General features: G+C 41.1%; 1 protein-coding gene across 1 annotated transcript in view; it reads left to right on the forward strand.

Moving 5' to 3' along the window:
• The window catches only part of LOC122267041 (charged multivesicular body protein 7), a 39,863-nt gene extending 31,262 nt beyond the window's left edge, over positions 1-8,601 (forward strand). Inside the window, exon 10 of the mRNA XM_086547847.1 lies at positions 8,422-8,601. Coding sequence (XP_086403973.1) covers positions 8,422-8,510 — 89 coding nt within the window. The 3' untranslated portion in view covers positions 8,511-8,601. The remainder of the gene's footprint in view (positions 1-8,421) is intronic.
• The last annotated feature ends 6,668 nt before the right edge of the window (positions 8,602-15,269 follow it).

Raw genomic sequence — 15,269 nt, forward strand, 5'->3', positions numbered from 1 at the left:
CATAACGCAGATAGTCTGATGTTATGGTGCACAATAGAAATATTCACTACAGCACAATGGTCACAGTAATAAACAATATCACAACACGTATGAACAGGCAGGGAAATCAGATGTCAACAGTAGCGTAGTCAATTCCCGGTTTGTCTGTATGTTCAATACATCCTGCTTATATGGAAGGGCTTTGCATCCGACGTCCCCAACGGTAGTAACGTGAGAAGGTAGTCTGGAATGTAAGGGGTGTGACTATTGAGTAATTAAGCTCATATTGAGGGTCTAAGGTACTTGGAAAGGCAACCATGTGTGAAGTACCTATCAATCAAAGTTGACCTGACCTGATCCGACGATTGCCTCACTAGTGTGATGTTCGTATGGTATTTGCTTATGATTTATTTGTTGTATTTGATATTGTATATAAGCATTCTATATAATTCTCACACCTCCTCTTCTCTTCTCTTCTCCTATTCCATTCCTTCCCCTACTCTCCTCTCCTCTTTTCTCTTCTCTTCCCCTATTCCATTCCTTCCTCTCCTCTCTTCTCTTCCCTCCTCATCTCTCCTCTTCTCTTCTCTTCTCTTCTCCTATTCCATTCCCTCCTCTTCTCTTCCCTTCCCCTATTCCATTCCCTCTTCTCTTCTCTTCCCCTATTCCATTCCCTCCTCTCCTCTTCTCTTCTCCTATTCCATTCCCTCCTCTTCTCTTCTCTTCTCCTATTCCATTCCCTCCTCTTCTCTTCTCTTCTCTTCTCTTCTCCTATTCCATTCCCTCCTCTCCTCTTCTCTTTTCTTATTCCATTCCCTCCTCTTCTCTTCTCTTCCCCTATTCCATTCCCTCCTCTCCTCTTCTCTTCTCCTATTCCATTCCCTCCTCTTCTCTTCTCCTATTCCATTCCCTCCTCTTCTCTTCTCTTCTCCTATTCCATTCCCTCCTCTTCTCTTCTCTTTTCTTATTCCATTCCCTCCTCTCCTCTTCTCCTATTCCATTCCCTCCTCTCCTCTTCTCTTTTCTTATTCCATTCCCTCCTCTTCTCTTCTCTTTTCTTATTCCATTCCCTCCTCTTCTCTTCTCCTATTCCATTCCCTCCTCTCCTCTTCTCTTCTCCTATTCCATTCCCTCCTCTCCTCTTCTCTTTTCTTATTCCATTCCCTCCTCTTCTCTTCTCTTCCCCTATTCCATTCCCTCCTCTCCTCTTCTCTTCTCCTATTCCATTCCCTCCTCTTCTCTTCTCCTATTCCATTCCCTCCTCTCCTCTTCTCTTCTCCTATTCCATTCCCTCCTCTTCTCTTCTCTTTTCTTATTCCATTCCCTCCTCTTCTCTTCTCCTATTCCATTCCCTCCTCTCCTCTTCTCTTCTCCTATTCCATTCCCTCCTCTTCTCTTCTCTTCTATTCCATTCCCTCCTCTCCTCTTCTCCTATTCCATTCCCTCCTCTTCTCTTCTCTTTTCTTATTCCATTCCCTCCTCTTCTCTTCTCTTCTCCTATTCCATTCCCTCCTCTCCTCTTCTCTTCTCCTATTCCATTCCCTCCTCTTCTCTTCTCTTCTCCTGTTCCGTTCCCTTCCTCTTCTCTTATTCCATTCCCTCCCCTACTCTCCTCTCCTCTCTTCTCGTATTCCATTCCCTCCTCTTCTCTTATTCCATTCCCTCCCCTACTCTCCTCTCCTCTCTTCCCTCCTTTTCTCCTCTCTTCTCCTATTCCATTCCCTCCTCTCCTCTTCTCTTCTCCTATTCCATTCCCTCCTCTCCTCTTCTCTTCTCCTATTCCATTCCCTCCTCTTCTCTTCTCTTCTCCTATTCCATTCCCTCCTCTTCTCTTCTCTTCTCCTATTCCATTCCCTCCTCTTCTCTTCTCTTCCCCTATTCCATTCCCTCCTCTCCTCTTCTCTTCTCCTATTCCATTCCCTCCTCTCCTCTTCTCTTCTCCTATTCCATTCCCTCCTCTTCTCTTCTCTTCTCCTATTCCATTCCCTCCTCTTCTCTTCCCCTATTCCATTCCCTCCTCTTCTCTTCTCTTCCCCTATTCCATTCCCTCCTCTCCTCTTCTCCTATTCCATTCCCTCCTCTCCTCTTCTCTTATTCCATTCCCTCCTCTCCTCTTCTCTTCTCCTATTCCATTCCCTCCTCTCCTCTTCTCTTCTCCTATTCCATTCCCTCCTCTCCTCTTCTCTTCTCTTTTCTTATTCCATTCCCTCCTCTTCTCTTCTCTTCTCCTATTCCATTCCCTCCTCTTCTCTTCTCTTCCCCTATTCCATTCCCTCCTCTCCTCTTCTCTTATTCCATTCCCTCCTCTTCTCTTCTCTTCCCCTATTCCATTCCCTCCTCTTCTCTTCTCTTTTCTTATTCCATTCCCTCCTCTTCTCTTCTCTTCTCCTATTCCATTCCCTCCTCTCCTCTTCTCTTCTCCTATTCCCTTCCCTCTTCTCTTCTCCCATTCCATTCCCTCCCATCATCTCTTATTCTCTTCACTTCTATTCTATTCCCTCCTCTCTTCTCCCCTCTCCTATTCTCTTCTCTTCTATTCCATTCCTTTCCCTACTCTAATCTCCTCTCCTCTCTTCTCTTTTCTTATTCCATTCCCTCCCCTCCTCTCCTCTTCTCTCTTCTCTTATTCCATTCCATTCTCTTACCATCTCCTCTCTTCTCTTCTCTTGTTCCATTCCATCCCCTCCTCTCCCCTCTTCTCTTCTGCTCTCTTCTCCTCTCCTTTCCCTCCCCTCCCCTCCTCTCTTCTCCTCTCCTGTCCTCTCCTTCTCTTCTATTTCATTCCTCCTCTGTTTTCCATTCTATTCTATTCAATTTCATTCCCTCTCCTCATCTCTTCTCCTATTCCATTCCCTCCCCTCCTTTCCTCTCCTTGCTTCTCTTCTCTTCTACTATTTTATTCCATCCGCTCCTCTCTCCTCTCATCTTCTGTTCCATTCCCTCCCCCCTTCTCCCTTCTTCTCTCCTCTCCTCTTCTCTCTTATTCCATTCCATTTTCTTCTCTTCTCTTGTCTCTTCTCTTTTGTTCCATTACCTCCCCTACTCTCCTCCCTTCAATTTTCTTCTCCTAATATATTCCTTGCCCTCCTCTTTTCTCCTCTCTTCTCGTCTGCCCCCTTCTCCTCCCCTCTATTTTCTTCTCCTATTCAATTCCCTCCCTTCTCCTCTCTTCTCCTATTCCATTCCTTTCCCTCTCCTACCTTCTTCTCTCCTCTCATCTCTTCTCCTATTCCATTCCATTTTCTTTCCTTCTCTTCTCCTATTCCATTCCCTCCTCTTCTCTTCTCTTATCTTCTCCTATTCCATTCACTCCTCTTCTCTTCTCCTATTCCCTTCCCTCCTCTTATCTTCTCTTCTATTCCATTCCCTCCCCTCCCCTCCCCACCTCACCTCTTATTCCATTCCATTTTCTTCTCTTTTCCTGTTCCTTTCCCTCCCCTCCTCTCTTCTCTTTTCTTCTCCTAATCTATTCCCTGTTCTCCTCTTTTCTCCTTTCTTCTTCACTTTTGCTCTCTTCTATCCTCTATTCTCTTCTCTTATTTCATTCCCTCACCTCTTCTCTCCTCTCTTCTCTTTTCTATTCCATTCCCTCCCCTCTTCTCGTCTCGTCTCGTCTCGTCTCTACTATTCAATTCCTCCCCCTCTCTTCTCTTCTCCTCCTATCCCATTCCCTCCTCTCCTCTCCTCTCCTCTCCTCTCCTCTCTTCTCATGTAAAGTATGTGTAAAGTCTACAACACTCATACTCACTAATTTTTACACACACTTACTTTCACACACATACAATCGCACACACACACACAATCTCACACACATACAATCTCACACACATACAATCGCACACACACACACACACACACAATCTCACACACATACAATCGCACACACACACACACACAATCTCACACACACACACACGCAATCACACACACACATGCAATCACACTCACACATACACACGCAATCACACACACACGCAATCACACACACACACACGCAATCACACAGACACATTCAAGCACACTCACCCAAACACTCATTCACACACACACCCACACGCAATCACACACACACAAGCAATCACACACACAAGCAATCACACACACACACAAGCAATCACACACACACGCAATCACACACGCAATCTTCTCTTCTCCTATTCTATATTCTTCCCTCCTCTCCTCTCTTTTCCTATTCCATTTCCTGCCTTCCTCTGTTCTTTTCTCTTCTATTCCATTCCCTCCCCTTTCTTATCTTCTCTCTTCTCTTTTCTATTCAATTCCCTCCTCTCGTCTCCTTTCCTCTCCTCTTTTCTGCTCTCTTCTATTCTCCTCTCCTCTTCCATTCCCTTCTTTCCTCTCTTTTCTTCTCTTCTCATATTCCATTCCCTCGCCTATCCTCTTTTCTCTCTTCTCCTCTCCTCTCCGTTGAGCAACATTACTCAACGGGAGACTGCACAAAACCGCAATCACACACACCGCAATCACACACCGCAATCACACACACACACCGCAATCACACACCGCAATCACACACACCGCAATCACACACACTGCAATCACACACACTGCAATCACACACACTGCAATCACACACACACCGCAATCACACACACCGCAATCACACACACACCGCAATCACACACACCGCAATCACACACACCGCAATCACACACACACCGCAATCACACACACACACCGCAATCACACACACCGCAATCACACACCGCAATCACACACACCGCAATTACACACACCGCAATCACACACCGCAATCACACACACACCGCAATCACACACCGCAATCACACACACCGCAATCACACACACCGCAATTACGCACACCGCAATCACACTGCAATCACACACCGCAATTACACACACCGCAATCACACACACCGCAATCACACACACCGCAATCACACTGCAATCACACACACACCGGAATCACACCGCAATCACACTGCAATCACACACACCGCAATCACACTGCAATCACACACACCGCAATCACACTGCAATCACACACACCGCAATTACACACTGCAATCACACACCGCAATCACACACACCGCAATTACACACACTGCAATCACACACACCGCAATCACACACACTGCAATCACACACCGCAATTACACACTGCAATCACACACCGCAATTACACATTGCAATCACCCTGCAATTACACAAACACTGCAATCACGCACACACCGCAATCACACACTGCAATCACACACCGCAATCACACACTGCAATCACACACCGCAATCACACACTGCAATCACATACACACCGCAATTACGCACACCACAATCACATACACACCGCAATTACACACTCCGCAATCACACACCGTAATCACACACACCGCAATCACACACACTGCAATCACACACCGCTATCACACACACTGCAATCACACACTGCAATCACACACCGCAATCACATACACCGCAATTACACACACCACAATCACATACACACTGTAATTACACACGCACACCGCAATCACACACACTTTTCTCCTCTCCTCTCCATTGAGCAACATTACTCAACGGGAGACTGCACAAAACCGCAATCACACACCGCAATCATACACACACCGCAATCACATACACACCGTAATCACACACCGCAATCACACACACCGTAATTACACACACTGCAATCACACACTGTAATCACACACACTGCAATTACACACCACATACACCGTAATCACACATCGCAATCACACACACACCGGAATCACACACTGCAATTACACACACTGCAATCACATACACACCGCAATTATGCACACCACAATCACATACACACACCGCAATCACACACACTGCAATCACACACCGCAATCACACACACTGCAATCACACACACCGCAATCACACACACCGTAATCACACACCGCAATCACACACTGCAATTACACACACACTGCAATCACACACACTGCAATCACACACACCGCAATCACACACACCACATACACACACCGTAATACACACACCGCAATCACACACACACTGCAATCACACACACCGCAATCACACACACACACACCGCAATCACACCGCAATCACACTGCAATCACACACACCGCAATCACACTGCAATCACACACACCGCAATCACATTGCAATCACACACACCGCAATCACACTGCAATCACACTGCAATCACACACAGTGCAATTACACACCGCAATCACACACACCACAATCACACACTGCAATCACACACCGCAATTACATACATACACCACAATCATATACACACTGCAATCACACACTGTAATTACACATACTGCAATCACACACCGCAATACACATATCACACAACGCAATACCACAACACACATCACAACACACCGCAATCATCACACGCATAACAGCACATCACACACAGCATTACACACAGCAATCACACACACCACAATCACACACCCAAGCACACAATCAACATCAACACATCACAATCACACACCCCAATCACACACTCATGCAATCACACATACATGCATTCAAACACACACTGCAATCACACACATGCAATCACACACTTCACACACACAATCACACACACTACAATCACACATATCACACACACAATCACACACCACATTACACATCAAACACGCAAACACACACTCATGCAATCACACATACATGCATTCAAACACATGCAACCAAACACAATCACACACTCATGCAATCACACACACATGCATTCAAACACATGCAATCACACACATGCAATCACGCACACACCAATCACACATACAATCATACACACACAATCACACAACCAATCACACCAATACGCATCACACATACACACGCAATCACACACAATCACACACTGCACACACAAACACACAATCACACACCACATAATCACACACATCTGCACTCACACAATCACAATCACAACATGCAATCACACCACATGCAATCACACAATCCAATCACACAACACAATCACAATCTCACACATGCATACACAATTACACATGCATTCATAATCACACATGCATACACAATCATAAGTCATAAACAATCACTCACAACGACACATACTCTGCTCTTCTCCTATTCTATTCTCTCCCCTCCTCCCCTCTGCTCTTCTCTTTTCGTATTCCATTCCATTCCCTCCTCTCTTCTGCTCTCTTCTCCTCTCCTCTTTTATTCTCTTCCCTCCCCTCCTCTATTCAACATTACTCAACGGGAGTCTGCACAAAACGCGGAAAACACAATGTACGAGTTGAAGCACATACACACTATCACACACACACACAATCACACACGATCACACACACACAATCACACACATACAATCACACACGATCACACATACACTATCACACACACACAGTCACACACACTATCACACACACACAGTCACACACACAATCACACACGATCACACACACACACTATCACACACGATCACACACACACACTATCACACAGTCACACACAGTCTCACACACACACACAATCACACACACACACAATCGCACACACACAGTCACACACAGTCTCACACACACACACAATCACACACACACTCACACACACACACAGTCACACACACAATCACACACACACACAGTCACACATACACACAATCACACACACACACATAATTACACACTATCACACACACACAGTCACACACACACACATAATCACACACTATTACACACACACACACACAAGCACACACACACACAGTCACGCACACACACAATCACACACACACTCACACACACATATAATCACACACTATCACACACACACACACTATCACACACACACACACACACACTATCACACACACACACACAATCACACACACACACACAATCACACACAAACACACTCACACTCACACAATCACACACACACACACACAGCCACACACTATCACACACGCACGGAACCACACACGCATGGAACCCCACACACACACACACGCATGGAACCACACACACACGCAATCACACAGACACACTCACGCACGGAATTACACACACATGCAATCTCACATATACGCAATCACACATACACGCAGTCACATGCAGAATCACACACACACACACTCAAAACCAAACACAATCACACGTGTATACACACACATACACAATCACTCATGCATATACAATCACACACATACATACATATAGTCGCACACATACACAATCACAATCTATCACACACACACGCACACGCAACCATACACATAAATATGAAATCACTCACATGCAGTCATGCAATCACACACACACGCAATCACACACATGGATACACAATCACAAATTTGAATCTCACATACATACACGCTTACACACCACAACCACACACACATTATTATTATTATTATCTTGATTACCATGAACATTATCCTTATTATTTTTATGATATTCTTCTTTCCCTCCAGGTCTTGTTCTTCCAGATGTCCCCAAAAGCAACCCATTGTCTTCTATAAGTACACATTCAAGTTCATCGTCTCTGAAAGCTACACCATGAATACACCATGAGAAACATATGTAAACTTTGAAATCAGTCATTATTTTTACCATTTAGATGTGAAATTGATGTAATAAAGCATTTGTTTTTATCTGATATTTTCTTCCTGGGATTGCTTTTCTACCTGTCTACCTGTCTACATATCATGGAGTTTAGAATCTTCAAAATGTTAATATGCACCTCTTCAAGACCTCACAGAATACAACCTTAATTTCATTTAAAGGGCAGTTTGTGGGAAAAGCAAATTTGACAAAGTGAAGGGCAAGCAATGTTACACTTCCTGTTGGAATTACTAACATAGAGTTAAGGAAATGAAGGGAATGCGGTTTATAAATAATGTGTTGATCTTTTGGTCTGTTAAATCGGTGGTGTGTGAGGCACAGCTAAGGCTGTGTTAATTTATTTGCACCCTGAAGGTTTAGTTTAAGATTTTTTTTACAGAATGACGTGGGGTCAAAAATGATAACTGCACATGTTAAAAGGAAATTGAAGTAGTAAGCCCACTAGTCAGGTAGAAGAGCCAGTTAGACCCATTCAAATAAACACGGGAGAGATTCAGTTTAGTACTCATGGATGGATCATCAAATTTTATAAGCATTTAGTTTAATAACATATTTGCAAGATGGGCCCATACGATGCCCACAGCAGGTAATCACTGTCTCATGAAATCTCATACAATCAGTCTTGAGGTGCTGAATAATAGATGATCTGAGGTCACATGAAGGTGAAAGTCTTTCATTCCGAAAGCGTTAGGATTGTCATGTATTGTTATTCAACCAGTTTTCTTTCATTTTAAAATTTTATTCTTCTAGAAGATTTCGGTATTGTACATGAGACTACATGGTTCATCTTTCTTTTTGTTTCGTTTTCTTAGAATCGTAGGGGTCATAACCATCAATCACAAGTGTCATAAGGGTAAATCAAAATTTTTGAACAAATATAACAAATATTGTACAAGATATAGATTTAGCAGGATAGATATGTATACATGAGATACGTTCCCCGGGCTTAGATGTTCTTGCATTCCTGGTGAAAGTGCTATTTTTAATGGCTACATATGGTGTAATTCCACCTGAAAGCTGGCTTTTTCATGTCAACTCTTCAGACAGGCCGATATCCATATATTCATGCACAAGAACAAAAAGGCTGCAATGTGAAATTATCCAAAATAAATAGATTGCAATTATATGTTACCCCCACTGATTCAAAGAAATGTATATAAATGTATAAAATGTTGAAAAACTCATGAGTAGGTGTACCCAGTACTCATTCGACCAGGAGCTGTGGCAAAATGGACTAACTACTCAAAGGGGTTAGTAGTAGTAATAGCATACCACCACGCATGCGCAGAACCAAGGGAAATACATTTTTGTTAAAGCATTACAATTCAGCGAAGTATAACAAATAAATGATAGATAAAATCCTTTACAATTCCCCTTTACCAGATTTTATTAGGAGTGGTAGAGGAGACAACATTCACATTTACACAGGACACCGATTAAATATATCATTGCCCACACTATCTTGGCCTTTAATATACTTAATTCTACTACCCACACAATAGCTATTCTTTTTCTACTTTAGTATAATTCTAGTGTCTCAAATAACTTTCGGCTAGCATAAGCAATGGGGATTTTGAAGTTATTAATTTCGTGAAGCATAAATTCTTAAATAAAAAGACTGCTCATAGTTAGGTAAGTAAAGCATAGAATTATTAGAAAGCTTTGGTTTTAGCTTCTGAAAACTGTCAGTCTGAATTTCATTCCATTTCAGTTTATTACTACTGAGGATTTAAGATATTAATTCAATATTCAACATTCAATAGAGTAGCTATGATTGAGAAATTAGGAACGAATTATCTATAAAATCCTACTGTACCAAGGAAAGATCGCAATTCCTTCTTTGTATTTGGAAGGGACATTTCTATTATAGAATCCACTGTTGCGTCAATTGGTGTAAGGGCGTTGTCTCAAAGCAGCAAACCAAGATAACCAGAGGTAGTACTTGCTGATCATGCAACCACAACCTAGTCAGTTCTCTCAAATCCTGCAAGTGTTCAGACAATTATATTGTCAAAATAAAAAGTATTTTCAAGTCCAGGAGTAACCCCTCACTAAAGTGGCAAAAGCAGTTTTCAAACAAAAGGCATATCAAAATGCATTAAACCTCTGCTTGTAGCAAATACTGAATACATGTTAGATTCTTTAGCAAGGGGGATTTGCCAATTGCCTTTACTTAGTTCTAATTCTGAAAAGTATCTATCAATTGTTAAGTCACCTAAAGAATCTTCAGTAATAGGCATAGGTTCAATCAAAAGATGTAACATCATTTAACCCACGGAAATGAATACAGAATCTCCATGTATGATCAGAGTTACGAACAAGAATAGGGTAACATAAAGTGAATCAGATAGCTGAATTATACCCAGCTCAAGCCTCCTATCCACTTTCTTATTGAATACATCTGTGAAATGGTGTAAAGGGTATGGCTTCTTATTCACCGTTATATTAGATTCTAGTTTAATTACATGTTCATACTAATATTGACTAGTATAACGAATTATCAGAAAACATCTGCAAAATCAGTTGTTAAAGATCTTAAATGACTGCCTTTCATAGGAAAGGTTTCCATAAACATTTAATTCGTATGATGACTGTTATCGTCCTCGAGAACATAAATATGTACTACTTTGTCTCCTTTCGAAGACATCTCGTTTGTAATACTTTTTGAACATGTTGACATGAACTAATTTGCACTTTCCATGAACCTTGATAGAATAATCAACACCATTATTTTTACATGCAACTACAGTAAATAAAAATATACATATAAATAGAAAAATAAAATACAGTGGCAAGGTCCCTAGATCTTGCTACTACATTATCAATCTATTATGATCTGTGGGCAAAAGGATAAGGACCGTCATCAATTTCTAATTTTCCATTCTTGGATTTCGTCATAATACTTATAACTTCTGCTGTTTCCTCTTTAGCTATAGTTAATTTAGCACTCTGCCAAACGTGCTCCGAGATCCGTAACATTGGTATGTACTTTTTATTTCGTGGTTAATCTCTTCATTCGACCAATGTCCGGGCAAAACAATTGACAATTCGAATGATGAAAATTTAAGAGAATCGTTTGAAATTTCCCTGCATGCAAAGGGAACCACTGGTACATAACGATCTCAATTATGTTGATCAACAGAGCATAGCTATTTCAGCATTGCTTTAAGGACGCCACTGAGACGATCAACCATTCTGTTACAGCTAGCATGCTAAGGCGTAGTGCATAAGGCTTTAATGGGCAAACTTCACTTATAAGGTCTGATCGAAATTGTGTTCCTCGATCAGATGGAATTTCCGTAGGAATACATACGCGAGATAATTTGTCTACTAGGCTCTCAGCAATGGCATTTGTATCTTTATTATTAAGAGGAAAGTTTCGAGGTACCGTCTAACACAATAAATCAGGGTTAGAATATATGTTACCGATTGGAGTTAGGAAAAGGGTTCTTGTATCACATATAGAGCGTTCATGGGCACCCATTTAACTAGGCCCTTAGGAGATACCTTCTGGCAGATGTGACATGATTTACAGTATCTCTATATCTGCCCCAGCCCTGCACCTGGCCAAAAGATTTCAAATATTCAAGCTAGTTTTTAGCTGTGAAAATTGACCAGCAGTCATGGAAATCATGAGCAAAATGAACTTTACTTCTGTATCCAGTAGGGAGAACTGTCTATTATCAATCTCATATTTATATTTACTTTGGTAACAAACTCTATATAAGGCCATTAATTCGTTCATACTTGACCGATCTAGACTTTACCTTTTCTACTAATCCAGTCTCTACTTTTTCTCTAATTACCTTTAATGTATGGCATGAATTCTGGGCATGAAGAAACGAATATTTACTCAAATCCAATTCCATTATAATCAGACGAGAAAGTGACTTAGTTTTGTCTTTTTTCATTACTACTAGTACGAGTCTGAACGTGCATTGCAATGCGCTTCCGTTTTCTTTACTTCAGAGCATGCAGTAAGTACATAACTGATTTTCATCATTTGGGGGTCTGGAAAGGAAAGGAAGTTTCAGGATTGTTCGGATGGATTGGGTCCAGAGCTTCGGGATGGTTGGGACGGACTGAGAATGGTATATCAGCTTTATCAACTGAAGGAAGGCTTGGGTCATCGGAAGGATAGGGTTCAGTTGGCACACACCTAGAATAAGACCAATCAGTACATCTGCAAACTTAATGGGGGCAACTATAGCCTTCATCCAACCAGTATAAAACTATTTTAACGGATCATCTGACTTGCAGGAAATACTTAAAGGGCAACTCTAGCCCCTTTTTTTTCTTTAACCCAAACCATTTGTAAATAGTTGAATAACACTATATATAAGGATGGATGCATTTGTTTTGGTACATCATGGTAAAAACTGCAATTTTCGATCAAGTACGTGCGAAACAAATCGTCCTTCCGGAAAATGTGACATCACACGAAGTGAACGACTGAACAGCTGACTAAAGCTTGCGGATTGCGAGTCGGTCGATATTTCATCCGATTCATTGCACTTTTCTGAAGAAAATGACGACAGATGATGTGGCTTCAAGAATGTAGACTAAAGGAACGAGGAAAAAAAAAAAAAGATTCAGGTGGTTGCCTGAATGTAGGCCTAATTGGCCTACAAGCAGCAGCACAATCATAATATGGCAATTGATCGACCTAATCATGATTAAGTTCATTCCCATGCAATTTCCTTTTTGCCTTTTGTAAAATATCCTCTACTATCTCGCCATGAATTTCAGTGCTACAGCAGGATTCTCTACTGGTCAATTCAGGAAGCAGACATTTTTCTTTTTACTTTTTTCTCTTCTTTCTCAGGATATTTCGGTTCATGTAATGTTCTGATACCAAGCACCATTATTATTACACACAATGACTCATGAATGGGAAATGTGGTTAATCGCAATGGTATTTCACAGCACAATAGAGCCAAGCTATAAAGCACTGCGGAACTGCGGCCACGTGATAGTGTATTACAACTTTCGTGACATCACACGCCTCGAGCGCCCTAGGCCCGAAGTGTTTGGTATTTTAGTAGGGTAGACACAGTAGAGATTTTGTCAACACTACTAGTCAGATTGGTATTACTGGTTCATACTTTGTCTCAGGTGATTACTGGGAGTAAGTTTGAGCAAGATAAATGGACAGGATCATTTAGTCTGGAGTTACACCTATACTAATTTACCCATCTTATATTTAGAACGAACTAATTGATCCTTAACAATAATGGAGGAGCATCCTGAGTCTAGCATTATTTTTACAGGTTTGACGATGTTGAAACCATTTGAGTCAAGCACACAGTTATTTGGCGTTAACTCGATTTAAAAAATAAAATTAAGTTATTTTTGTTCTTATAATTTCTCGGATTACCTGGGCAATCAGGCCTAATATAACCAACTTTTCCACACCCATGACATTCCATCTCAAAATCACTGTTTGTAATCTGCTGGCTTGATTTTAAGAAGTGAGATTGATTTGCCTTACCACCACGATACAAATGAGCACTTCGAAATCAGTCAGCCGACTCGGACATCTCTCCTGCAGTCTCAAAATCATATTCCTTCAAAAAGATTCTCATATCAGAAAAAAAAACAACAACAGTGAATTGAAATCTTTAGAGATATTGCGTCTACATATTTACATGTACGTGTCTACTGAATAGGCTCATAGTAAAGGGCGTCTTTCAGAGAACCATAATCACCCACTGTATCATCTAGAAGTGATATATAAACCTTAAAAGCATGACCTTTATGAACTTAAATACACGTGATAATCACCGTTATTCAACTTGTGTAAATTTGCAAATCTCTCAAAACGTAAACAACTTATGTCATCTTGACCATCGTTAAAAGTCGGTAATTTAACCCTTCATATAACTAATGAAGCGCTGGTGTCACCACAAACGGACTCACATTACCTTCAATGATGTTCTGGGGCCGGATTCACCAATACAATTACAATGGTAAATACACTGGTAACAACAATTATGATTGTAAACAGACTGCGCCGGTATTTACAAACAACTTACCAACTTACAATCCTAAATTTACCTGTGGTCGGAGCACTGGTAACTAAAGTGACGACTCTCTTCACGCTTATTCCCGGCCAAAAATTAACATTTAAGTTGACGCTTTAGTTTGCATGTACACCTTTTATGATCAGAATGATGACAACTGCATTTTAATATTAACATGACAAAAATAAAGAAAATTCACAGGAAATAAGCGAGAATAATGCTCACGCAGCCTAGGGCAAATTTGCACACAGCCATAGGCCTACAATAATATTAAAAAAAGTACATGTAATTAACAGTTTGATGAATTCAGACATTTTATTCCTATGGCATAGTTGAAAAGCATTAAATATATAAATATATAATTTATATTTGATTCAGAAATCGGCGATTCAATACGCTATTGTTCAATAATTGATTGAGTGCAGTTACCGCACCTACCTGAACTCTGGAAAGGACAACAAATATTGAAGCAGCAGTGGATCCGCGCCTATCGCACTGGCAAATAGCTAGGGAGGCCTTTAAAGAAGATAATGATCAAACGAATTCATATTCATTATTATTATTTTTTTTTATAAATTTCACTTCTTTATTATACTATATTTCCATTGAAGAAAGTACAAACTGCACTTCACTGCCTGTTTGTGCATTTACATTAATTCATATACAATTATTTA

The sequence above is a fragment of the Penaeus japonicus genome, unplaced genomic scaffold (genome assembly GCF_977035675.1).
Source record: "Penaeus japonicus unplaced genomic scaffold, GWHDUDI00000001_assembly GWHDUDI00000020, whole genome shotgun sequence".
Lineage (NCBI taxonomy): Eukaryota > Metazoa > Arthropoda > Malacostraca > Decapoda > Penaeidae > Penaeus > Penaeus japonicus.